The sequence below is a fragment of the Monodelphis domestica genome, chromosome 1 (genome assembly GCF_027887165.1).
Source record: "Monodelphis domestica isolate mMonDom1 chromosome 1, mMonDom1.pri, whole genome shotgun sequence".
Classification (NCBI taxonomy): domain Eukaryota; kingdom Metazoa; phylum Chordata; class Mammalia; order Didelphimorphia; family Didelphidae; genus Monodelphis; species Monodelphis domestica.
Window position 1 is genome coordinate 712,463,850 of NC_077227.1, and position 25,203 is coordinate 712,489,052.

A 25,203-nucleotide genomic window follows, 5' to 3' on the forward strand; every position below is an offset into this window, starting at 1 on the left:
TCCAAAAAGCCTACCTGCCTCTCTCTTTCTGAGTCTGAGCTAAGTTGAAATTCATTCCTCTTATTAGTCACTAAGAAATCTATGTTGCTTCTGGACCTTAGACTACTGGGAGAAATATCCATTGAACTTACAAGAGGACTGACATGGAATTTTATTCATAATGCAGATTACAACCTCATCTTGAACAGAACTTATATTTCCTCCCATAAATCCTTTGGATCTTTTAAACATTTCATAGATTTCAGAGAACACTTGGGTGCCTTCATTCTCACTAGTTGGCCAACCTACATCCTTTCTCAATAATAGGTGTCCTGGGTAATATTTTTCACAGCTTCATTGACTCAACTCATTGATGTTAATGTCCCATAACCTACCTGGATCCATTGCATATCTTCCCTTTGTTGCCTTGTTGGTCACTAGCTTATAATGAACTAAAATCTTGCAAGTGTCTTCTCTTTTTGACTATCAATATCTCTTTACCCTGGATTCTTGATCTTTTATCCTCTCAATCCAGAGTCAATTATTTACCTCTGAAGGATCCAGAGAATCAACTTTTATTACTCATGGTTAGTCAGCTAATGTACATGTATAAATATTAGGATATTAAGATTCTCAGATGCTGAAAAATAGGCAGTAGAAATAATATTCACTGGGGAAAGCTAGGTGGCTCAGTGAATTGAGAGCCAGACCTAGAGACATGAAGTCCTAGATTCAAATGTGACCTCAGACACTTCCTAGCTGTGTGACCCAGAGCAAGACAATTAACCCCCATTGCCTACCCCTTAGCACCTCTGTCTTTGAACCAATACATAGTACTGATTCTAAGATAAAAGGGAAAGGTTTAAAAAAAAAGAAATAAAATTCACCACAGTTATATAGTTCAGCATATTCAGTCACCATGCTCAATAGAGCAAGGGTCCTTAGTTCATCCCCTAAGGAGATTAATTAGTTTGCATTCATTTAAATACATATATGTGTGTACGTACACACACACACACACACACACACACACACACATATATATTGAACATCCATATGCTAGAAGTTTTGGAAATTATAAAAAAGCAGATGTGACTCATCCTCACAAGGACTTGTAATCTAGTCGAAAGTTCAGATTTGTACACAAATAACCTATTTTGACATCAATCATAATTGATATTATTAATGTTAATAAATAATTTTAATAATAATTTTAATATCAATAGTATAAGTTCTAAGACAGAAGAGCAACAAGGACTAAGCAATTGGGGTTAAGTGATTTGCCCAGAATCATACAACTTGGAAGTGTCAGGGCCCATATTTAAACCTAGCTCCTGATTCCAGGCCTGGTTCTCTATCCACTTTGCTATCTAAATACCCTTCATAAATAATCATAAGGCAGAATATTATAAATACCATATAGTTTGGTACAAACAAGAAATATTATAGAAGACTGGAGGACAGGACTACTGGGTTAATCAGAGAAAGTTCCATGGAGATAGAATTTAAGCTGGGCTTCATGTGATGAAAAGACTGCCCAAGCAATGATTTTCCAGGTGAATACCAGTGGGATGAAATGATTAAACCAACATGGTCTACTGATGGTGGGAGTATGGTAACATCTTTTCGTAGGAATGATAACATCTTTTCGTAGGAATGAAACGACTCATTTAAAATATGCATATATTTGTGTAATTGGTTTAAGAATGTGTGACTCATCTTCCCAACTGGATAAGGAGTTTCCAAAGGGCAAGAGTCATGTATTACAGTTTCCTTGCATCTTCCATCACATCTAGCATATGGCTGCACACAAATGGGCTCAGTAAGTGTCTGCTGAATGAATGACAATAAATGACAACTTCTTAAATTTTTTTCCTTTTTTTTCTATTCCTTATTATCAAAATAAGATAATAGATGTGAAGTACATTATACATGAAAGCACCAAATGAATGTAAGAGATAGGAAGCAAACTACACTTGTGAACTATAAACTACAGTATGGATATGAGATAGCATTGTTATTTGTTGCTGTTGCTATGATTGTTTATTGTTATCACTATTATTATTATTCCAGAGTAAGCAGCATATACAAGGAGAGTTTGCATGCTGTAACCAGACCCGTCAGATACAGCTCCAGCAGCTAAAGGAAAAGTTGATGGCTCTTCAGCAGGAACTGGAGTTCCGCACAGAAGAATTACAAGCTTCTTATTGCTCACTCTTACAATATCAGTCCATCCTGGATAAGCAGACCTGTGACCTAGAAGTGCTTCATCAGCACTGCCACATGAAAGAAGATGAGGTATGGGTTGCAGCCTCCATTACTGTAAGCTCTGTCTTCCTTACCTAGAGCAGGCTTATTGATTGATAGTGGAGACTTGGACATGTTGACAGGCAAAAGGGAGGGACCAGTAGATAGAAATTAAAGATTATATTGGATAAAAATTAGAAAATGAATTATAAGAATCATTATATATGAAAGATTATAAAGCAAGGGGAGAATGTATAAGAGACAATCTGATGGAAAAGATAGAAGTAGACAGGCTGGCTTTGATGTTGAGAACAGTCAGTTCTTTATCAAAGACTGTGATAAAGGAGATGGGGAAGAGACAAGCCAAGATGATGCAATAGGAGGAAAGATTTAGGCTAGCTGCCCTAAATGACTGCTCCAGAAAGACCTGGGAAACCTATCAGTCTGAACCCTAATTGTGATTCCCAAAGAAACAGTGAGCCTTTTTTTCCAGTCCATGTCAACATAAAGAAATGAAGATCTCTAGACTGGGTCTTGTATACCATGTTACCAGTACAGCTTACCAGTACAGTGACTTAACTGGTCCTGCAATTAAGTACTAATGCAAGAAGAGATCCCAGGCATAGGACAGACATGACTGACAATATATAAGAAGGAGCAATTGCCACAAGGTAACTCTTTTACCTATTCCCCAGAGCTGGGTCCCAGATCTAATGCAGACTGAGAAGGGGACCTGTGCTAGATGTAGCCAGCCAGAGAAAGGAACAGTACTGGGGACTTTTGGCTAAGGGTGGTGAACCAGGACAATATAACTAGGTGATGGACTAGGACCAGGGGAAAAAATGAGCAGCATCTGTGTGGCTCTGGCCCTGACAGTCACAAATCCAGCCCCTAGCCCCATCTGAAGCTTTCAGAGGAATAACCAAGGTGAGGAACTCAGACCAAAGAGGCACCCACAGCTATTCTTCTAGTGGCCTGAAGGGTGGAAAGAGTGATTACAGGAAGATCCTTTTAGTATAAAGATGAATTTAGAGTTGTGACTTTAAATCTAGATTTAAATGGTCACCAAATAAAATCCCCAAGTCAGTCTGGAAATTTATGGTAATTTAATATAGAGGGAAGGAATTTAAGGAGAAGAGAGAGAGAGAGGAAAACAGTTAATTTAAACTGCTCTGGCTCAGGCTGTCTCAAGGAAGCTGTCTGAGTGAGCTCCTCCAGGCTGAGTTCCAGGATAGAACTGGCGCCCAGGCTGCTCACAGGAAGTGATCAGCCAGATCCCGCTTTCCAGGGAAAGAGGTTTTGAGGGATGAAAAAATCCCCAATATATAGACCTTTCACCCTTGTGTCTCCACCTCTAAATTTTCACATCTACCAATCACATCAAAGGCTTTCTCCAGGACTGCCTATACTTTTAGTTATCACCTTCTTTGATTAGTTTATATCTTTTGAGCTACTTCACACTTCTTTGCTAAGTACACCTTTTGTTAGTTACTTGACCTTTTTGTGATTAATTTAACCTTTATAGTTACTTAACACCTTTTTGTATTAAGGTCTAAAAATAGACTTAGCTTAAAATTCTAGCTTCACTATAAGATGAGAACTAAGCACCTTCATTGTTCAATTAGGAGATTACAACTTTATCTTCCCCTAAAGTATGTCTAAATAGAGTGGAGTAATGTAAAGTACTACAAGACATTCCTGATTTTGTTAAAGAGAGTGTCTTCATTTGTTACAATCAGGAGATAGCCAAATCAAATCTTCTAAAGTATGGTCTGAGTAGGGTGTAGTTTTAAAATTCACATTAGGACGATAGAGCTATGTGCTAGGTAGATGGAGATGAGGATGGTTACTAAGATTGTTATAGTGAGAATAGAGGGGAGTCAATGATTCAACAGATAATTCAGACCTTAAATTCTTAACATGCAGTAATAATTTGGATTTAAGAGAAGAAAATAAAGGTATAGTTATTCCTCTTTGTACATTATTATTAAGAATTTTTGCAAACTAGACTAATGACAGCCATAATTATTGTCTACACTTTGATTAGCTAAAAATTAGCTATTTTATTAGTTTAATCAAATAGCGAATATACTGAGTTTTCTGGCCAGAATGTGTTCATTTATTATCAAGACTATACTTCATTATAGAAAATAGTGATTTTCCAACACACTCTCAGACTCATATTTGTAATTTCGTGTTGATTCTTTTATTGGCCCATTTAAGAAGCAATGAAATACAATCCTAGCAACCTTTTTAAGGATATTAGTATGTCCTCCCATTTCATTTTCTGATAATTCATTGATCAGTAAACATTGTCTGTCCCTGTTGATAAGCAAGTTCTCTTTCACTTCAGGTAAAGCTTGAAATTGCTTTGTGGTCTATTTCCTCATTCAAAACCATCATAACAATTTAATCTGTTTTGCTGAATGAAACAATTTTGAACTTCTAGTTGATCTGATTTTTGTTTCTGAGTCCAGACTTACTCTTCAACAATCTTAGATTTTCTCTGGGATAACATTCCAGTTTTCAAAGCATGATTGACTTGACTACTCAGCTTACAAAGTTGCAATGTTAGTGCTGAAGAATTAGTCCATCAGACTTTCAATGTTAGAGACAATGCAAACTGATTATCTTAATTCTATCTTTCTTGTCATTTTTTCATTTTCATTCACCACGATTCATTAAACACCCACCAGGCTCCAGCCACTGTGCTTAGAAATGGGGATGCATGTGGCAGGATAAACTCTTGAAGATTTGAGGTGAATCTCATAAAATTTAGTCAGTTAACATTTCTTTGTTATACTTTGTCACTTTTAGGTTTCTATTATTGAATTTATCTGGAGTTTTAAAAAGGAAAGTTTAAAAAATTCATTTCAGTCTCAGCCCTGTCCTATGATTAGGTTCACATGCAAACTATGAGAGGATGCCAAAGGCTTCATGGCTCCCTGGCATCCAGGAACATACTTGCCTCTTGTCCCATGTGACTCCTGGCATCAGACCCAGACTGAGCCTGACCAAGTCTGTCCAAGTAGGGAGACTCAGGACTTGTGACATCTCCAGGGTTATAAATTAAGAATTGAGGAAGCAGAAGGGTTCTCTCTCTCTCTCTCTCTCTCTCCCTCTCTCTCTCTCTCTCTCTCTCTCTCTCTCTCTCTCTCTCTCTCTCTCTCTCTCTCTCTCTCTCTCTCTCTCTCTCCCCCTCTCCCCCTCTCTCCCTCCCTCTCCCCACCCCCTTTTCTGGTGAACAGAAACACATGGGGTGAGTGGCAAACTCAGATTAGTTGGGCAATCAGCAATGTGATTATATGCCTTTTCTCTCTACAACCCACTTCATTATCTAATAAATGATTATAAATAAACATATGGTTTCCAGAAAATTTTAATCCTAAGAGTTGTCTTGTATTATTTATTCAACAAATACAGAATATTTACATGTGTAACTTCACATGTAGAAATACTTGTTAAATCAGACATATCTGTGAGAGGATAATTCTTGGTGTTGTACTAGCAGGCCATGGTCTTTGAGGAGGTGATGGAGAAAAATAAGGAAGAGAATATAAAACTACAGGAGAAGCTCCATATATCTCAGGAGCAACTTTCATTGGCTGAAGACAGGATCAACAACCTAGAAAGCAGCTTAAATCTTTACCGGGATAAGTATCAGGCAGCCATGAACAGCCTCGAAATGCTTGAATGTCAAATGAAGGTCTTAGAGGGAGATGTCAGAATTATGTCCAAGCAGGTAAGGCACAGACCATAGCCATTTACCGTAATCAAAACCAAAAAAAGGTATCATGATCAAGTTCAGGGCTCCTAAATTATTGCTTTGGACAAAACTTGTGCTTCTTACAAGGAGGGAAAAGCCACCAAACCTTCTGTCAGAAAAGCCCTCTCCTTGATTTTCAAATTGCAGTCTTTTGAACTATAGCTCTATTCTTAAAGCTTTTCAGATCTTCTGTTTGAGACTGTAATATGCTTATCTGAAGAATTCTTGCTTCAGAAAGGGCTGTCTTAACCCATTTAAGGAATAAAGAGAATGACCAAAACAGGGACCTGAATCTTCCATATCCCCAATGAAAGAAGCTACTAGGTCCTCCATTCAACAAAAGTAAAGCTTAATATGAGTTAGGCTGCTTCCCATCACTATTCTGCCCAGTGAAAAGAAAGTAATTTTTAAAGTCAGCCTAAGTAAAACATATAATAAGGTAAGTTATTGTCAGGGGACTTAGATGGGATAAAGTTTTATACTTGCTTCACAATATTTTCCCTTCTGCACTCATACTATGAGACTTCAACATGCATATTAATTCTCCATCAAATAGTCTAACCACTTGGTTTCTCAGCCTACTTAATTTCCCATTAGCTACTCCTCCTTCCCAACTTCAGCCATACACAAAGATGAACTTGTCATCAATTAATAAACATTTATTAAACTTCTACTATGTGCCATGTACTGGGAATACAAAGAGAGGCAAAAGATAGCCCTTGACTTAAAGATGCTCACAATCTAATGCATACATCAAATAAAAGTTTCTCTCCTAAAAATACCAGGAGGAAGATATTAAGGGGGATCAACCAAAGGAAAGAACTACAGAATGTTTAATATATGAACTGAAGGAGACCCAAAAGCGCCTAAATGATGCATGGCAAGAGGGCTCTGAACAAGAAGAGGTCCTTCAAGAGCTTCGAGATAAGCTCATTTGTAGCAATCTTAAAGTAAGTGGAACCAGGTTTCTACTAAAAACAGCTTTTACACAGTCAAAAAAAAAATGAAGCTGTCAGGAAAAAAAAAAGACAGAAATTAAGAGTATCTTGCCCAGTGATTCTCAAATACTTTGCCATATGGTTATGTTTCCTTTTGCCCTGGTCCATTGTTTTAAGTTGCTATCCCTTGCTACTACTGGCCTGCTTGTCTTTCTAATCATAAACTTCCAATTCTTAAACCACTTCTGGAGTCTGTGAAGTTAGTATGTCTCACTGCTATTCATACCTATCCTAAACCTTTCCATTACCCTTTGGATCACATGCAGCTTTATCACATGGCCTCAATAATAGCTAACATTCATATAGCACTTTACAATTTACAAAGAACTTTATACACATTCTCTTTTGATACTTAAAGCAGCCCTTGAAGTGGATATTGCCTGCATTTTATTATCTGTATTTTACATGTTAGCAAGCTGAACCAAGGAAAAGTTAAAGAACTTGCTGGCTATCATCCAACCAGCCAAGGCAAAGAAGATATTTGACCCCTGTCTCCTGATTCCTTACCCAGTGTCCTTTGCACAATGCCATATAAACTCTTTTGAAGAAATCATTGTGAAAATGCAAAGAATTTTGATTATGTTCTATACATGAACTGTGTCCATTTTCAGATATTGGATCATGAAGAGACGCTTATAAAATTAGAAGTGGACTTTGCTGCCTATCGAGTGTCCCACAGACAACTTGTCTGCCCTTCAGATGAGTCAGAGGATATCAATCAGGTGGGATGTCCTTGTTGAAAAATGTCTACCATACTTGAAACTGAGGATTAATAAGACTTAGAATATGGACAGAAATGTAGATAGATATAGATCCACACAGTACATATGTGTGTATAAATGTGTGTATGTGTCTATATATGCATGTATACATACACACACACAAGCCAAACACACTTCTTCACCCACATCCTATAGTACACTCAAACTCAGCTCTTAGTCTTCAGTGGGAATTAGGTGAGAGAGTGGAGAGATAGATCAACACAAATCCTCAGGATTGGAAAAACATATCACAATTCTGTTCTCTGTATCATTTTTTTATATAAAAGACAGCTCTTCTTAGGGCTTTTTTAAAAACCCCTACTTGCCCAGGATCACACAGCTAAAAAGTGTCTGAAGGCACATTTGAACCCAAGACCTTCTGTCTCTCAGTCTACTGAGCCACCTAGATGCTCCCTTTCCTTACCTTTGGATGTGACACAATAGTGCTCGTTGAAGCTGTTAAAATTTAACAACTAATTCTCAAAAAAAGTATGTACAATACACTTTTATGTTTAATCTTCATTAACATTTTTCATCACTTTCTTAAGTCTTGACAATCTCTGATTGATAGTGTTTACCAATTTACAACATATAAGCATTCTCAATGAAAATTTAACAAGGGGCTCTCATGAGGCAGTATGAAAGAAGTGCCAGCATACCATTGCTTGTATCCTACCTCCAGGGGATGGGCAGGTATTATTCTGTAAACCAGAAATCACCTGCCTTCCTTTTTTAGAACCATTTCAGGAAGAGCATCTTGACCTTGACAAAACCACCCACTGACCTACAATTGTACTCTGTGTCTAGATCTTGGCGCAGATTGAGGAACAGTGTGAGAGTCAGTGCCTCCGAGTAGAAGAGTACCAGTACCTCCTACAGGACATGAAGAAGGAGCTGGAAAGAGTATCAGAACAGAAGAAGAAGATCATGAAGGGTAAACCCTGGGGGTAGTAGAAGAAGGAAATGGGACTGAGAGAGAGCTGATGTCCTCCCAGCAAGGAACAGCTGTCTGGATGATAGCATTGCTATGTTGTGTCCTATTCTGTCCTGTTCTATTGTAGACCTCATGAAGCTGGAGTTAGATATGCACAACCTTCTGCAAGAGACAGCAAACCAAACAGAGTGGAAGGATGGAAAAGTGAAGGATTTAAAGGAACACATGAAGAATCTACAAGTTCAATTGAAAGAATCCCAGACTATTTGTTTAGAGAAAGAAAAAGTAAGTTGTGAAGTATTTGGCCACAGTAGGAAAAAAAACAACCCCCCCCCCCAAAAAAAAAACCCAAAGGAGACACTGGAGAGGATTTCTTTAAATGCTTATCGCTGACATAATGATGTATATGTTGCAATCAGAGTCTGTACCTCATTTCTCTGACTTTAGAATCACAAAATTTTCTATAGCAGGGATCAAAGAATAGCCAATGACATCATAAACTCATTGAGACCTCTTGCTTGTACAAGTGATGAACACAATAAGGACTACATCTGCTGATAATCCCAACTTGCTAGTACATTCCCTACCTCACAACCACATATTTTTCTTCTTTGTATTTATTTCTATTAATTATCTTGATATTTATTCTATGTATTCTTCCATACATATGTGTTGTCTCCCCCAACTGGAATGTAAACTCCTTCAGAGGGGAACCTGTTTCATTCTTTGTATCCCCTGTGCTTAGCCTGGTACACTGTAGGGAGCTTAATAACTACTTGCTGATAAATGGACACATAGCAGGTTTTTATAACTATTGGTTAAATTAAAGTAAGAGCACTCAATATTGTTTAAGAAAGAGTCTTCCTCTAAACCCAAAAAGCATAATGAGAACACTACCAAGGGACACTGGCTAGGTATACATTTATATCATACCAGTCTTTTTAATGTTTTTTAAAAGACATTTCAATGGTGAAATTATTGCTATTTTTAGCATCATTAGGGATTTTGATTGATCTTTTAAACTGGAAGCTTCTTAAACAGACAAAAACCTCACAATGTGATAATAGCTCAATGTAAATGTGTCTTAGAAGAACAAATTTAACTCGACAGACATTTTTTAAACCCTGTGTATGGTTCCAAAGCAGAAGAGAGATAAAGGCTAGGCAATGGGGATTAAGGAACTTGTCCAGGATCACACAGCTAGGAAGTATCTAAGGTCATATTTGAACCCAGGATCTCCCATAAACAAACATTTCTTAGTTGCATAGTATGTAAAAAGCACTGTACTCCTGTTCATAGGTGTTTACCAAGGATGAAATGAGGTGTATAACACCTGGCCTACACTCTGTACACACCTATGCTCCTAACACTAAGAAATCTATAAATCTGATGGAGTCTAGAATAGACAGATTGAAAAACCAGCAGATATTTCTATAGCTAATGTTTTCTCATCACCAGACTTCATTAGAGCTCTTAGAAGCAGTTTAATTGGCCTGGTTGTATTTCCCTTCCATATACTCATTGGGGGTTTTAGAAAAGAGCCAAACACAGGATCTCATAGGGAAAAGAAGGAAAGGCATCAAGCGGGGGAAAAGGGGGAGCCCTAGACCTTCAACAACCATCCTGATTCTTTGATCTACTCAGGTCATTCAGGAGAAAAATGAAACCCTGTGCCAAACTCAGCGGGAAATAATCCTGGTGCAAAATACCCTTGAAGAAAAGCATGCAGAAATGGAGAAGCAACAAGCCAGAGTAGAAGAGGTGGAGCAAACCCTCCAGAAGGTGAAGCAGCAGGAGGAAAAAAGTGAGACCCAGAATGCTGTCCTGGATGCTGAGGTCCAGCAGCTGAAGTGTAGACTAAATGAGGCCCACGAAGGCCAGAAGCTGATTGGTGAGTGACTTCCCAGGAAGACTTGCGGGACAATAAACAAATTTCCCAATAAAATATTAACTCACATTTTTATAAAGCTTTTGTGTTTACAAAGCCCAAATGTCACCCCTATTTTACAGGTAAGAAAGCTAAGGCTCAGATAGGCTAAATAATGTTTCCAAAGTTATTAATACTATCTTATATTCCCTTAAAAAGTCTTAAGTCCACTCTTATTCTTGCTTGCATTCACCTCTCACTCTTTTCACCACATTTTATGGAGAAGATTCCCTCAAGTGCACCCCAGTGTCACCTCAACATATCATTGTCTCAACACCATTCCTTCTAGTCCCACAAGAAAGGTTCTTTTTAAAAATATTTATTTTTTTTTTTACCAATTACATGTAATGACCAATTTCCACATGAGTTCTTCAAAGTTATATGATCCCAATTGTTTCCTTCTCTCCCCACTCCTGGAGCTGGCAAACAATTCAGAATGGTTTATACATGTATTATTACACAAAACACATTTCCTTATTATTCATTTTTGCAAGTAAATAATCTTATAAAACCAAAGCCCAAATAAGTGAAACAATAAACAAGTGAAAAATCATATGCTTTCATCTGCATTCCTACTCCAATAGTTCTTTCCCTGGAGGTGGATAGCATTCTTTTTCACAAGAAAGATTTCTATCCTACACTGTAAAACTAATCCTCTTCCTATCTACTCTGCATGTCATTCCTTTCCATCTCCTCAGTCTGATGATCAACCTTTCCATGTTCCCCACTGATTAAACCAAAACACAGATTAGAACCTAATTGTTCTCCATCACTCACCTTCAAAAAATTGAGCTCCCCTTTCCAATTCTTTCATTTCTGACTGTGGCACTGGTCTCCCAGACTAGAAAATCTTAAAACAATCTTAGTCTCTCCTATTGGTAACTAAGTCCTATGTCTTTCTTCATCATCTCTTTCAAATTAACACTTTTGGGGGCTCAGGGGATAGAACCAGGCCTGGAGTCAGAAGGACTTGAGATCAAAGCTGGCCTTAGATATTCACTACCTGTGTGACCCTGGATGAATCATTTAACCTTGTTTGCCTAGCCCTTGTTGCAAAGACAGAAAGTAAAGGTTCTAAAAAAAATTAGCACTTTTTCCATTATCACTCACTGCCCAATCTTACCCACTCACCTTATTTCCTGTAATTCCAAAATAACTTCTTAGATGGCTTCTCTGTCTCCAGTCTCCTGTCTCAGCCTGCATGCTGCTGGAACACAAACTAATCTACAGCATGTTTAAGAAACTAAATTGGCTCCCTATTGTTGCATGTGTATAATTCATCATCCTCTGCACAGTTTTCAGTCTTTGATGATTCATTCTCATCCTACCTATTTAGTCTTGTTTCCCAAACTTCTCAGCAAACACTTCACTTCCATTCAGATTGATTTTGCCCTGCCTCCTACATGTAATGTCCCACTTCATGCATCCACTATTATCTGCCCCCCTATACACACTCCCCTCCTTCAAATCCCACTCATATTTTAAAAAATTCATTGATGAATTATAGCCTTGACATATCAGCTGATTCCCTTTATAAAATACATTTTTTTTAATGTATAATGGCCAAAAGAAGAAAATGTGTTCTTTAACTTTGGTAGTTACAACAAACTTTGTAGTATTTGACCAAAATTCTATTGCCTCCATATGATGGTTGTTCACATTGTTTCTGCCACTATATATAATATATATATACACACACACACACACACACACATATATATATATGTATATATATTGTTCTTTTCCCTCCACTTTCTTCATGAATTCATAGAAATATCCCCATTTTTTCTTAAATCTCTCACAATTGTCTGTGTTTTGGTGCAGGGATATTCCATTAGACTCAAATACCATAATTTGCTTTAGCCAATGCATCAATCATTTGGCAGATTTTTTTTTCCCCAGCTTTTGCATTTTATAAATAAGTTGTAAATAATGTTGTCACAAACATTTTATAGGTCTTTCCTTCCTGTCAGTTGCCTGCTTAGGGTATAGTTCTAATAAGATCCCTGGTGAAAGGGTATGAACAATTTAGTAATTTTTCTCATGTAATTCCCGGAATAATTTGTTTACTCCACTTGGAGTGAGTTTGTAGAATTGTCCTTCCAAGTTTTCCTATCTTTTACCATCTTTGCTAGTTTGATGGATATCTGGGTTTTAATTTGCATTTCTCTGATTACTAATGATTTGGAATATCTTATCAGGTTGCTACTAATAGTTTGCAGTTCATCTTTTCAGGATTGTTTATATCCTATTTATTGCTGTTGTCTAACAGTAATTGATAATTTGCATTTCCTTTTCTGAAAGTCATTTTAAAGTCATTTGGCTGTTGGGGTATTAGTAATGTTTATCTTCCCTACATAAAGGGAAGATATAAAGTCTACTTTCAACTCCTGTTGCACTTATTAAACTTTCCTCAGGGTTAGAACTCAGTTGACTCCTTTGTCCTGTAGGTATTGTCTGTCTACCCAACCATAGGGTTAAGTCTATATGGGCAGGGTCCCTTTTTGTATGTTTTCTTTATCTTTCCCTCTTTTCCAACACTGCTTCTCTCACCTGTACAGCACCTAGCCCAGGGCTAATAACAAAGGCTAATCAACAAAGTTGATACCTCCAGGCAGCTAAGGGAGGAGGGACAGATATCCTGCCTGCTAACCTAATAGAAACGGGAATCTCTGAAGACTCCAGGAAAAGGCAAAGATATGAGGGCTCTATACCATCCTTCCTACCATTTTTTTTTTCCTTCAGAGGTTTGGATTTTTATTTATGCCTTAATTTTATGTGGAAGGCTTTTTACAATCAACAAATATTCCTTTGACACCTATTCTCTACCTAGCTTTTTTTTTTAATTAAAAAAATTGTCATGCAAAGCACACTCCCATATTGATCACAGGTGTAAGAGTACAGTCATACATAACCAACCCTCTCTCCCCAAAAAACAAACAAAGATATAATGATGTGAAAGATGACTTCAACAGTTCTTTCTCTGGAGGTAGATAGCATTCCCTGTTGTACTTCTTTTAGCACTGTCTTAGATCATTGCATTGTTGAGAGAAGCCAAGTTTTCACAGATAATCATCATCCAATATTGCCTGTCATTGTGTAGATATTCTCCCAGTAACGCTTATTTCACTCTGCATCAGATCCTTCAAATCTTTTTTCTGAAATCATCTTGCTTATAATTTGTTAGCCCAAGAACATTCCATTACCAATATGTACCACAATTTGTTCAACCATCCCCCAATTAATGGGCATCCCAGCAATTCCTAATTCTAAAACATTACAAAAAGAACTGCTATATTTTTGTACAAGTAGGTCCTATGCCTTTTTTATTATCTCTTTGAGATACAGATCCAACAGTGACTTTACTGGATCAACTCCACCAATATACACTAGCATCCCAATTTTGCCACACCACCCCCTTCGTTGACCACTTTCCTTTACTACCATATTGGCCAATCTGATAGGTGTGAGGTGGCACCTCAGAATTGTTTTAATTTTCATTTTTCTAATCAACAGTGATTTAGAACATTTTTTCATATGATTATTGATGACTTTGATTTCTTCATCTAAAAATTGCTTGTTCATTTGTCTTTGACCATTTGTTAGTTGGGGAATGACTTGTATTCTTATAAATTTTACTTAGTTCTTTATAAATTTGAGAAAATAGACCTTTGTTAGAGACATTTTTATAAAATTTTTTCCCATTTTGTTTTTCCCTTCTAATATTGTTTAATTTGTTTTGTTTATACAAAAAGCTTTTTAATTTAAATATAATAAAAATGATTCATTTTACATCTTATAATATTCCCTATCTCTTATTTGGTCATAAATTCTTCCCTTCTCTACACTATTCTGTGTTCCCCTAATTTTGTTACAGTATTACTCTTTATATTTAAATCATATATCTATTTTGACCTTATTTTGGTATAGGCTGTGAGATATTGGTTTATACCTAGCTTCTGCCATACTATTTTCCAATTTTCCCAGCAGTTTTTGTTTGAGTGAGTTCTTATTCCAAAAGTTGGGATCTTTGGGTTTATCAAACACTTTGGAAAGTTACTTTATCCCTGTATATTGTGTATCTTCTATCATTCTATTTCTTAGCCAGTACCAAATTATTTTGATGATTGTTGCTTTATCTCAGTTTGAGATCTGGTATTTCTAGGCCTCCATTCTTTTCACTTTTTTTGTTAGTTCCCTTGATATTTTCAACCTTTGGTTCTTCCAGATGAATTTTGTTATTATTTCTAGTTCTGTAAAATTATTATTTGGTAGTTTAATTAGTGTGATACTAAGTAAATAAATTAAATTAGGTAGAATTGTCTTTTTTATTATATTAGCTCACTTTGCTAAAGTTATTATTTCCACTAGCTTTTTAATTGATTTTCTAGGATTCTCTAAGTATACCATCATATCAAACACAAGGAGTGGCAGTTTAGTTTCCTCATTGCCTACTTTAATTCCTTTTTCTTATGATAAAGCTTTTATTTCTAATACAATATTAATAGTGGTGATAATGGGCATCCTTGCTGCACCCCTGATCTTATTGGGAAGGCTTCTAATTTATCTCAATTACAGATGATATTTGCTGAAGGTCTTAGGTACATACTACTTATCAGTGATCTATTTATTACTATGCTTACTAGTGTTTTTAATAGGAATGGGTGCTGTATTTTATTGAAGGTTTTTTCCTATATCTATTGAGATATTCATGTGATTTCTGTTAGTTTGGTTATTTATATGGTCAACTATGCATTTGTGGTATAAATCCCACCTGGTTGCTGATTTATCCTTAAATATTTTTCTTATTTAAAAATTTTGCATCTATATTCATTGATGAAATTAGCGTATAATTTTCTTTCTCTGTTTTTGTTCTTTCTGGTTTAGGTAACAGTACCATATAAATTTCATAAAGCAAATTTTATAGGATTCCTTTTCTGCCTGTTTTCCCAAATAGTTTATATAATATTGGGAGTAATTGTTCTTTAAATGTTCAATAGAATTCACTTGTGATTCCATCTGGCCCTGGGGATTTTTTCTTAGGGAGTTCATCATTGGCTTGTTCAATTTCTTTTTCTGATATGGGATTATTTAAGGATTCTATTTCCTCTTTTGCTAATCTAGGCAATTTGCATTTTTATAAATATTCATCCATTTCACTTAGATTGTCAGATTTATTGGCATATAATTGGGCAAAATTGTTTCTAATGATTACTTTAATTTCCTCTTCCTTGGTTGTGAGTTCACCCTTTTCATTTTGTATACTGATTATTTAATTTTCTTCTTTACTTTTAAAAATCAAATTAACTATAACATTATTTTATTTTTTTCATAAAACCAACTCTCCTAGTCTTATTAGTTTATTGACTCTCTTACTTTCAATTTTATTAAATTTCTCCTTTAATTTTTAGAATTTTGAATTATTTTTAATTTGTTCTTTGTTTTTTTTTTGTTGTTGCATACCTAATTCATTGATCTGCATTTTCTCTATTTTATTAATGTAATTGTTTAGAGATATACATTTTCCCCATAGAACTGTTTTGGCTATATTCCAAAATAAATTTTGATATGTTGTCTCCTCATTGTCATTCCCATTAATAAAATTATTTGTTTCTATAATTTGTTCTTTGACTCACCACTTTTTTAGCATTAGATTATTTAGTTGCCAATTAATTTTTATTTATCTTTCCATGTAGCTTTATGCGTTATAATTTTTACTAGGTTATGATCTGAAAAGGATGCATTTATTATTTCTGCTTTTCTGTATTTGACTGTGAAGTTTTTATGCCCTAAATACATGGTCAATTTTTGTGTAGGAGCCATGTACTGCTGAAAAGAAAGTATATTCCTTTCTTTTGGCATCCACTTCTCTCCAGAGATCTATTAGTTTTAACTTTTTAAAGATGTCATTCACTTCATTTACTTATTTATTTTTTGGTTTAATTTGATATTTACATTGTTTATAGTCTCTTTTAGCAAGATGTAATTTCCTTTATCTCTTTTAGTCAAATCTATTTTTTTGCTTTAGGTTCTTCTGAGATCATGATTGCTACTCTTGCTTTTTTAACTTTAGATGATGCACAATAAATTCTGCTCCAGCCCCTTACCTTTTACTCTGTGTGTGTCACCCTGCAAACAACACATAGTAGGAGTTTGGTTTTTAATCCACTCTGCTATCAGCTTCCATTTTATGGGTGAATTCATCTCATTCACATTCACATTCATAATTTATGATTACCAACTGTGAATTCCATCTTATTGTTCCCTTTTGATCCTGCTCTCTTTTTCTTTCACTCTGTTCCTCTTCACCAGTGTTTTACTTCTTATCACCCCCTGTCACTTCCCCCTCCCTCCTGTTACCACCAACTTTCTTTGACTTACTCCCTTCCTACTAATCTTTAGGGTATGATCAGATTCTATACCCCAGTAAGTATGGTTATTATTCCTTCTCTGAGTCAGTTACAATGAGAATAAAAATTAAGCATTGCCTGTCACCACCCTCATTCTCCCTTCCACTGTAATAGTTTTTCACACTTCTTTATGTTATATAATTTATCCCAATCCATCTCTCCCTTCCCTTTGCTCTGAGTGCAAACCTCTTTTTCACCCCTTCACTTTTTTTTGCATATCATATCGTCCTAATCAGCTTATTTCCTCACCCTGTGTCTAAGTATACTCCTAAGTGCTTTACTACTAATAAGAATTTTAAAGAATTATAGATATCCTCTTTCTATGTAGGACCACATACATTTTTACTAATTTGAGTCCCTTAAATTTTCTCTTTCTTTCTTATTTGCCTTTTTAAAGGTTTCTCTTAGATATTATATTTAAAGTTTTAAACTTTAAATTTTCTGTTTAGATCTGGTCTTTTCCTCAGGAAGGCTTGGAAATCTTCTATTGAATGACCATCTAAACTTTATTTAGAATATTTTTCTATGGTTACATGATTCATGATTTTTCCCTCCTGGAGCTGACAAGCAATTCCACTGGATTATACATGAATCATTGTTCAAAATCGATTTCCATATTATTCATATTTGCAATAGAGTGATCTTTTAAAGCCAAAACCCCAACCACATCCCCATCAAACCATACGATCAATCATATGTTGTTCTTCTGTTTCTGTCTCCACAGTTCTTCCTCTGGATTGTCCTAGGTCATTGCATTGCTGCTAGTAGAAAATTTTATTACATGCTATTGTGCCACAATGTATCAGTCTCTGTGTACAATGTTCTTCTGGTTCTGCTCCTTTTGCTCTGCACCAATTCCTGGAGATCTTTCCAGTTCACATGGAATTCCTCTAATTCATTATTCCTTTCAGCACAATAGTATTCTGTGACCATCAGATACCACAATTTCCAATTTTTTGCCTACACAAAGATTGCAGCTATAAATATTTTTGTATTTTTATTTTTTATCATTTTTGGGGTGCAAACCCAACAGTGCTGTGGCTGGATAAAAGGGCAGGCAGTCTTTTAAAGCCCTTTGGGTATAATCCCAAATTGCCCTCCAGAATGGTTGCATCAATCACAACTCTACCAGCAATGTATTAATGTCCCAATTTTGCCATATCCCCTCCAACATTTATCACTTTCCTTTGCTGCCATATTGGCCAGTCTGCTAAGTGTGAGGTGGTACCTCAATGTTGTTTTAATTTGCATTTCTCTAATGAGGAGGAATTTAGAACACTTTTTCATGTGATTATTGATAGTTTTGATTTCTTCACGTGAAAACTGCTTATTCATGTCCCTTGACCAGTTGTCAATTGGGGAATGGCTTGGTTTTTTGTAAATTTGACTTTGTTCCTTATAGATTTGGGAAATTAAACCTTTGTCAGAGAGTTTTGTTATAAAAAATGTTTTCCCAGTTTGTTGCTTTCCTTCTAATTTTGGTTGCATTGCTTTTGTTTGTACAAAAACTTTTAAATTTAATATAATCAAAGTCATTCATTTTACATTTTGTAACATTCTCTATCTCTTGCTTGGTCTTAAATTCCTTTCCCACAGATCTGGCAGGTATACTATTCTATGTTCACCTAATTTATTTCACTTTAATACATGTCATTTACCTGTTTTGAATTTATCTTGGTATAGGGTATAAGATGTTGACCTAAACCTAATTTTTCTCATACTGTTTTCCAATTTTCCCAGCAGTTTTTGTCAAATAGTGAGTTCTTGTCCCAAAAGCTGGGATCTTTGGGTTTATTGAACACTAGCTTGCTGAGGTTATTTACCCTAGTCTATTCCATTGATCCACCCTTCTGTCTTTTAGCCAGTACCATATTATTTTGATGACCACTGCTTTATAGTACAGTTTAAAATCTGGTACTGCCCCATCCTTCATATTTTTTTCATTATTTCCCTTGATATTCTTGATCTTTTGTTCTTCCAGATGAACTTTGTTAAAGTTTTTTGGGAGTTTGATAGGTATGGCATTGAATAAGTAAATTAATTTGGGTAGAATGGTCATTTTTATTATATTAGCTCATCCTACCCATGAGCAATTAATCATTCAATTATTTAGATCTAGTTTTAATTGTGTGAAAAGTGTTTTGTAGTTGTGTTCATATAATTCCTGTGTTTATCTTGGCAGATAGATTCCTAAATATTTTATATTGTCTAGAGTGATTTTAAATGGAGTTTCTCTTTCTAACTCCTGCTGCTGAATTTTGTTGGAAATATATAGAAATGCTGGTGATTTATGTGGATTTATCTTGTATGTTGCAACTTTGCCACAGTTGTTCATTATTTTCACTAACCTTTAGTTGATTTTCTGGGATTCTTTAAGTATACCATCATATCATCTGCAAGGAGTGATAGTTTAGTTTCCTCAGTGCCTACTTTAATTCCTTCATTTTCTTTTTCTTTTTTAGTTCCTATTGCTAGGATTTCTAGTACAATATTAAATCATAGAGGTGATAATGGGCATCCTTGCTTCACTCTTGATCTTATTGGGAAGGCTTCTAACTTGTCCCCATTGCAGATGGTACTTGCCTATGGTTTTAAATATATACTGCTTATAATTTTGAGGAATGGCCCTTCTATTCCTATATTTTTTTAGTGTTTTCTATAGAAATGGATGTTGTATTTTGTAAAAGGTTTTTTCTGCATCTATTGAGATAGTTATGTGATTTCTATTGGTTTGATAATTGATATGAGAATGACCATTTTTATTGAATGACTGTTTTTAACCCTGAAAAAATATACTCAGTTTTGAAGGATAGGTGACTCTGGGTTGTAAACCTAGATCTTTTGGTTCTCCTGAATATCATATTCCATACCTTCCTTTCCTTTAATGTAGAAACTGCTAAATCCTGTGTGATCCTGATTTTAGCTCCATGGTATTTGAATTCTTTCTCTCTGGCTACTTGCAGTATTTTCTCCTTAGCATGGGGGCTCTAATTTTTAAAGAATGCTTTTCTTCTACCAGCTTTTTAGCCTTTTTTATTTGGTCCATTTCTTCTTGTATTGCTTTCATTTCTCTTCCCCATTTTTCCTCTGCCTCTCTTAATTGATTTCTCAAATCCTTTTTGAGATCATCCATAATCTGAGTCTAATTTGTATTTTTCTTTTGGACTTTTCATGTATTTGCTTTGCTTTTTACAGTCCCCTTCTATGACTGCACCTTGTTCTTTGTCTCCATAAAAATTCTCTGTAGTAAGGTGTTTTAATTTTTTTATTAATAATTTTCATATCCAGTCTTTTTGAAGGTAGGTTCTGTTCTCTGGAAGGTTAGGGTACCCTCTTAAACTTCAGCCCTTCCTTGATGTTATCCTAAACCTTATTTCTGGATTTCTTCAAGTTTCAGTTCTTTCTGGATGGTATGATGACCTGTGAACTGGGAGCTCTAAAGAGCCATCTCCCAATGCTGATTCAATTACCCTCCCCACCCTCCCCCAGACTGCTGATAGCTCAAATTCTAGCCTCAGGCTTAGGTGTAGGCATTTGGTCTCATTCTGGGCTTGAGCAAGGCTAGCACTTAGCACTGGACAAACTGCCCTGCCCTAGGGCTCCACCTTGAGTTTTTGGCAAGAGGTTCAGGGAGCCCAGCTTTGGATCTACTGACTGCCCCAAACTGGGATCTATATCCTCACCACAAGCCCAAGCTGGGATTCTTGGCTTAGGTCTGGGCCTATATCAAAAATCAGGCTGGGCAGCACAGACTGCCATGCATGGGCTGGAATTCCAGAACTCAGGGCAGATTTGCTTGGAACTTTAAGGGGTGTACATTCAGTGAGGCTACTCTTGACTCAGGCAGAGCCTCAGGGTCTGGAAGTTGGCTTGAGCTCAGGTTCAGATCCTAACACAGCAGATGTGGGGTAGGGGTGGGGGGCTTGCTGTTGGCTTGCTCCTTACTCCTTCTATGGCCTCCTGCTGTCTATGTTCCCCCCCTCACCCCAGTATCCCAGATGCTCTCTGCCTACCTTTCAGGTTGCTCTCTTCTTGAAAGTTGCTTCACCCTCTCTCCTTGTTTTTTTTTTCACACCTATATTTGTTTTGTGGTATTATTTTAATATTGGTTAGAGAGGATTCTCATGGTGGTTTAGAGCTTCCATGCTTCTATTCTGCCATCTTGGCTCTGGAATTGGAAAACCCTTCTCACCAATTTGAATCAAATCATCTATGGATCTTCATCTTAATAATCTTGGGCACATTAAGCATAGTACACAGAATAAAGAATGGGATGGTCCTCTGACCATATCTGAAATATTGTTTTTATCTATCTGGGAACCATATTTTAAAAAGTAGAAAGAGGGTGGCCAAGATGGGAAACATGCCATAACAGAGGCCTAGTTGAAGGAATTGGGGATGTTCTGCCTGAAAATTATAAACTTCAATGGATATAATCATTGACTACAAGTATCTGAAAAACTGTCATGTGGAGAGATAATTAGACAAATTATTTTGGGTCTACTTATCTGTTTGACTGTATGTATCCCTTAGTAGAATGTAAGCTCCTTGAGGGTAGGAATTGTTTTCATTTCTCCTTCTCTACAGTGTCTTATAAATACAAGGTCCTTAGTAAATCCTTGTTGAATTGAATTCACAAATGCTACATTTCAGCCAAACTGTCATTGCCTGGAATGCACTCCCATATCATTTTTATATCTCTATCTTCCTTGAAGACTGCTCTGAAGCTTGTCCCAATTCCTCCTAGTTATTCCCTCTTCCAGTTTCTTTGTACTATACTTGTCTGTATAGACTGTAAACGCCTTGAGAGCAGGAAATCTTTTTTTTTTGCCTTTTGTTTCCCCAAATCTTTGCACATAGTAGGGCAGTTTAATAAATTATTTTTTCAAAAAATTGAATTGGAGTTGAATTGACTTGTCCCACTTGCCTCCAGGGATAGAACTAGGAGGAATGGGTGGAAATTACAAGAGAGAAAAATATCTTTTCAATGTAAGAAAAAATCTCCTACTAATGCCCTTTTGGACATTGTCCCTACTTCTTCTTTTGTGGAATGGGCTGGCCTAAGAAATAGTGGGTTCTTCTTAATTGGATGTCTTCAAGCAGAGGTGAGATGACCCCAGAAGCAAGATGAGCAGGGATTCCTACTCTCATATGGGTTGGACTAGATGACCTCTGAAGTCCCTTCCAATTCTGCAGTCCTATTATTCTGTTTCTCTTCTCACACTGAGACTAATGTGATTTCTTTGCTGTCTCTTATAGTTCAGCAGCTGACGTATGCTGATGAACAGGCAGCTCTGCTAAAAGACAGCCTAAACCTTACCCAACAGAAACTGGAAGCTAAAATATCTGAGAATAAAGAAAAGAATGATCTTATCGACAGATTATCCAATCAACTTGAAAGACATCAAGAAGATTCATCCACAGCAGTGAATCTACTGGAAACAGAAAGGTACTAGAAGAGTTACAAAAGATAAGGAGCTCTGCATCTGACAAAGCGTTGAAAAAGGGGACCACTTTAAACACTGACAGCTGCCTACAAGGCCTTGCTGACTGGAGCATTTCCATTTGGGGATGTTGTTCAAAAAATGAGACAAGGAATGGAAACTAAAGCTATCCAACTGTTTATGAAGCCAGGTTTCAACTTTGTAGATCCTCTTTTTGTTAATGTGTTCTCAGTCTTCATAATGACTGAGGCACTCAATACCACTCAGTTGAGGATGTTCATTACTTCCAAACTATTCTTTAACTAGGATAAGATGATCGCCCTGTGTGAACCCTAGGGTTGGTTCTAAAGCCTTCCTACTTGTTGCCTAATATCCATAGTGCCTTTTTCCTATCTTATGTTTTTATTTTTATCATTTCCAGAGATGTCCCTCTTCCTTCTCTTCTCCCCATAAAGTTGTCCTTTTTAAAAAAGGGAAAAGAAAGCTATAAGAAGAGTTCAGTAAACCTAATCAATACATCAACCAAGTAATCTAATAGTATAGGCAGTGTTTCATATCCATATAGTCATCCTAGCCCTGCAAAGAAGGGCCAGAAAGGATCTTACCCCCATCCAATTTAAGTGGTTTAATTATTATAATTGTACAACATTCAATTCCAAAATTTTGGTTCTTTCTATTTATATTACTTTCTAGTCCTGCAAAAAAGGGTCAGAATGGTACTTACCCCTATCCCCCGATTTCTTTAAGGTACAACTTAATTATTTTAATTGTACAGCATTCAATTCCAAAATTGTGGTTCTTTCTATTTATATATATATTACTTCTTTGCCTCTGCAATAACTCATATAAATTTTCCTTTGCTTCTCTGCATTCTTCATAGTCATTATTTCTTATGGAGCAATAGTATTCAGTTATATTTGTGTCAATAAAGCAATAAGGATTTATTCAGCACCTACTTCATACCAAGCACTGTGTTAAATGCTGGGAATGCAAAAGATGGTCTCTGCTTTAAAGGACTTTACAGTCTAATGTATAACAATCTGTTTAACTATTCCCCAATCAATGCTTTACCTCTATATGTACCATTCTTCTAGAAAGAATCTTGAAATTCTGACATCAGAGCTTCAAGTATCCAATAGGAAACACCAGAATGCAGAAAAGAAAATTGCAGAACTTCAGAAAACAATGGATCATATGAAACCGCAGCTGAGACAATGCAAGGAGAAGATGAAGGAACTTGAGGAGCAGGTTTGAAGGATAGCTAGGAGATTATCTTTGACTTTCCTTTTCTCTAGATAGAAATGGGCATCTTTAGAGAGAAAGATGTTAACAATTCACCATGAAATATTTTTCTAGAATTAGTGGGAGATTTTGCCAAGTCATTCATATATCTTCTCTAACTTGAGAATAATAAAATGCACCTGTAAGCTAGCTGTTCAAAGATACATGTCTACAACAATGTTTTCACTCTTTGCTAAGCTGACAAGAGGTGGGCAGCTTTCTTCTCCAGAAAGTGCTCAGAAAAGAACAATAAGAAAAATTCATGGCCCAATCAGATTTCTATAAAAAATATTTGTGAATAGGTAGGCTTTAGAGTTAAAATAAATGAGTATGCCCAAGGTAATCAATGATGGCTAAGATAAACTGAACAAATAAAGGAAATATATTTCCTAAATATTCATGGAAACTCTTTCATTATGTTAACTGTCTCACAATAGAGATGACCCCAATTATTTATGATTTTCAGGTTAAAACTATGTGTATGCTTTCTTTCTTTTTTAATGTAATGACCATCCCACAGTGGCATCAAAAACTATACTGATACTTTTGTCTCTGATTTTATATATTCAGCTCAAAGAGGAACGTAATAGTAATAGGATTCTACGAAATCAACTGAAACAGCTAAAGAATGAGCAAGAAGATAGCCAAGACTTGATGCTAAATTGGATGACCCAAGAAAAAGAGCTGAAGGATCAAATTAAGGCACTCAAGCTGGAGATCCAAAACAATAAGCAACTGGTGAGAAATGTTATGTAGGGAAGTGAGGCCATGGACCCTGGCCAGGTAGATAAACCATATAGATAAGTAGACATTAAAACTAATAAAAAGATAGCATTTGAGAAAGAGTTGAAAGGATTCCCAGGATGAGAATGGGCCTGTAATGGGGCTGTAGGTGTCATTATTATAGACTGCATATGATATCTTAAATTCTGATCTTTGTTCTTTGATTTGATTTGAGAGAATAGGAGGAGGAGAAAGTGACCCTCCTTGAAGATCAGTCGATATATTATTCACCACAGTGGTGCCAGGCTGAGGCTGTTGAAAAGGCACATCTAGCTGAAAAGGTGAGCAAGAACCAAATGATCACAGCATTGGAGAACAGGGACAATACCCCACCCCACACACCTCCACCTCCACTCCCCCAGTCCTGCTAGTTTGGATTATATAATCTTCTCCCTACCCATCTACTGACACACAAATACTACTTGGGGTAGTATGTCTACCCTAGTGCCAAAGTCTAGTTTTACTTTTCTATCTCACCTACCAGTCAGAGCCCATATTAGTCCCAGAGTGAAAGTGCTTGACTTCCGTCTCCATTCATGTACATATGCAATACAGAGAGACAGACAAATAGAGATAAATGCATATATCTGGGTCCTGGCACCACCACTACCCCCTGCCTTTTCCCATCTCCTATTTTAGGTTGAAGGGGTGGACTGATTGGCTGGTTAGTTGT

The 25,203-nt window shown here is 36.3% G+C and overlaps 1 protein-coding gene across 50 annotated transcripts in view; it reads left to right on the forward strand.

Annotated features, from left to right (window-relative positions):
- The window catches only part of PMFBP1 (polyamine modulated factor 1 binding protein 1), a 484,787-nt gene that overhangs the window by 19,318 nt on the left and 440,266 nt on the right, over positions 1 to 25,203 (forward strand). For 49 of the 50 annotated variants that reach the window (XM_056823979.1, XM_056823945.1, XM_056824098.1 and 46 more), the window contains exons 5-15: positions 2,053 to 2,277; positions 5,735 to 5,968; positions 6,778 to 6,942; positions 7,602 to 7,712; positions 8,559 to 8,685; positions 8,813 to 8,970; positions 10,330 to 10,576; positions 22,282 to 22,471; positions 23,561 to 23,714; positions 24,318 to 24,485; positions 24,713 to 24,811. In XM_056823979.1, the coding sequence (XP_056679957.1) occupies positions 2,053 to 2,277; positions 5,735 to 5,968; positions 6,778 to 6,942; positions 7,602 to 7,712; positions 8,559 to 8,685; positions 8,813 to 8,970; positions 10,330 to 10,576; positions 22,282 to 22,471; positions 23,561 to 23,714; positions 24,318 to 24,485; positions 24,713 to 24,811 (1,878 nt within the window). The remainder of the gene's footprint in view (positions 1 to 2,052; positions 2,278 to 5,734; positions 5,969 to 6,777; positions 6,943 to 7,601; positions 7,713 to 8,558; positions 8,686 to 8,812; positions 8,971 to 10,329; positions 10,577 to 22,281; positions 22,472 to 23,560; positions 23,715 to 24,317; positions 24,486 to 24,712; positions 24,812 to 25,203) is intronic. The other variant, XM_056823974.1, reaches the window with a different exon arrangement.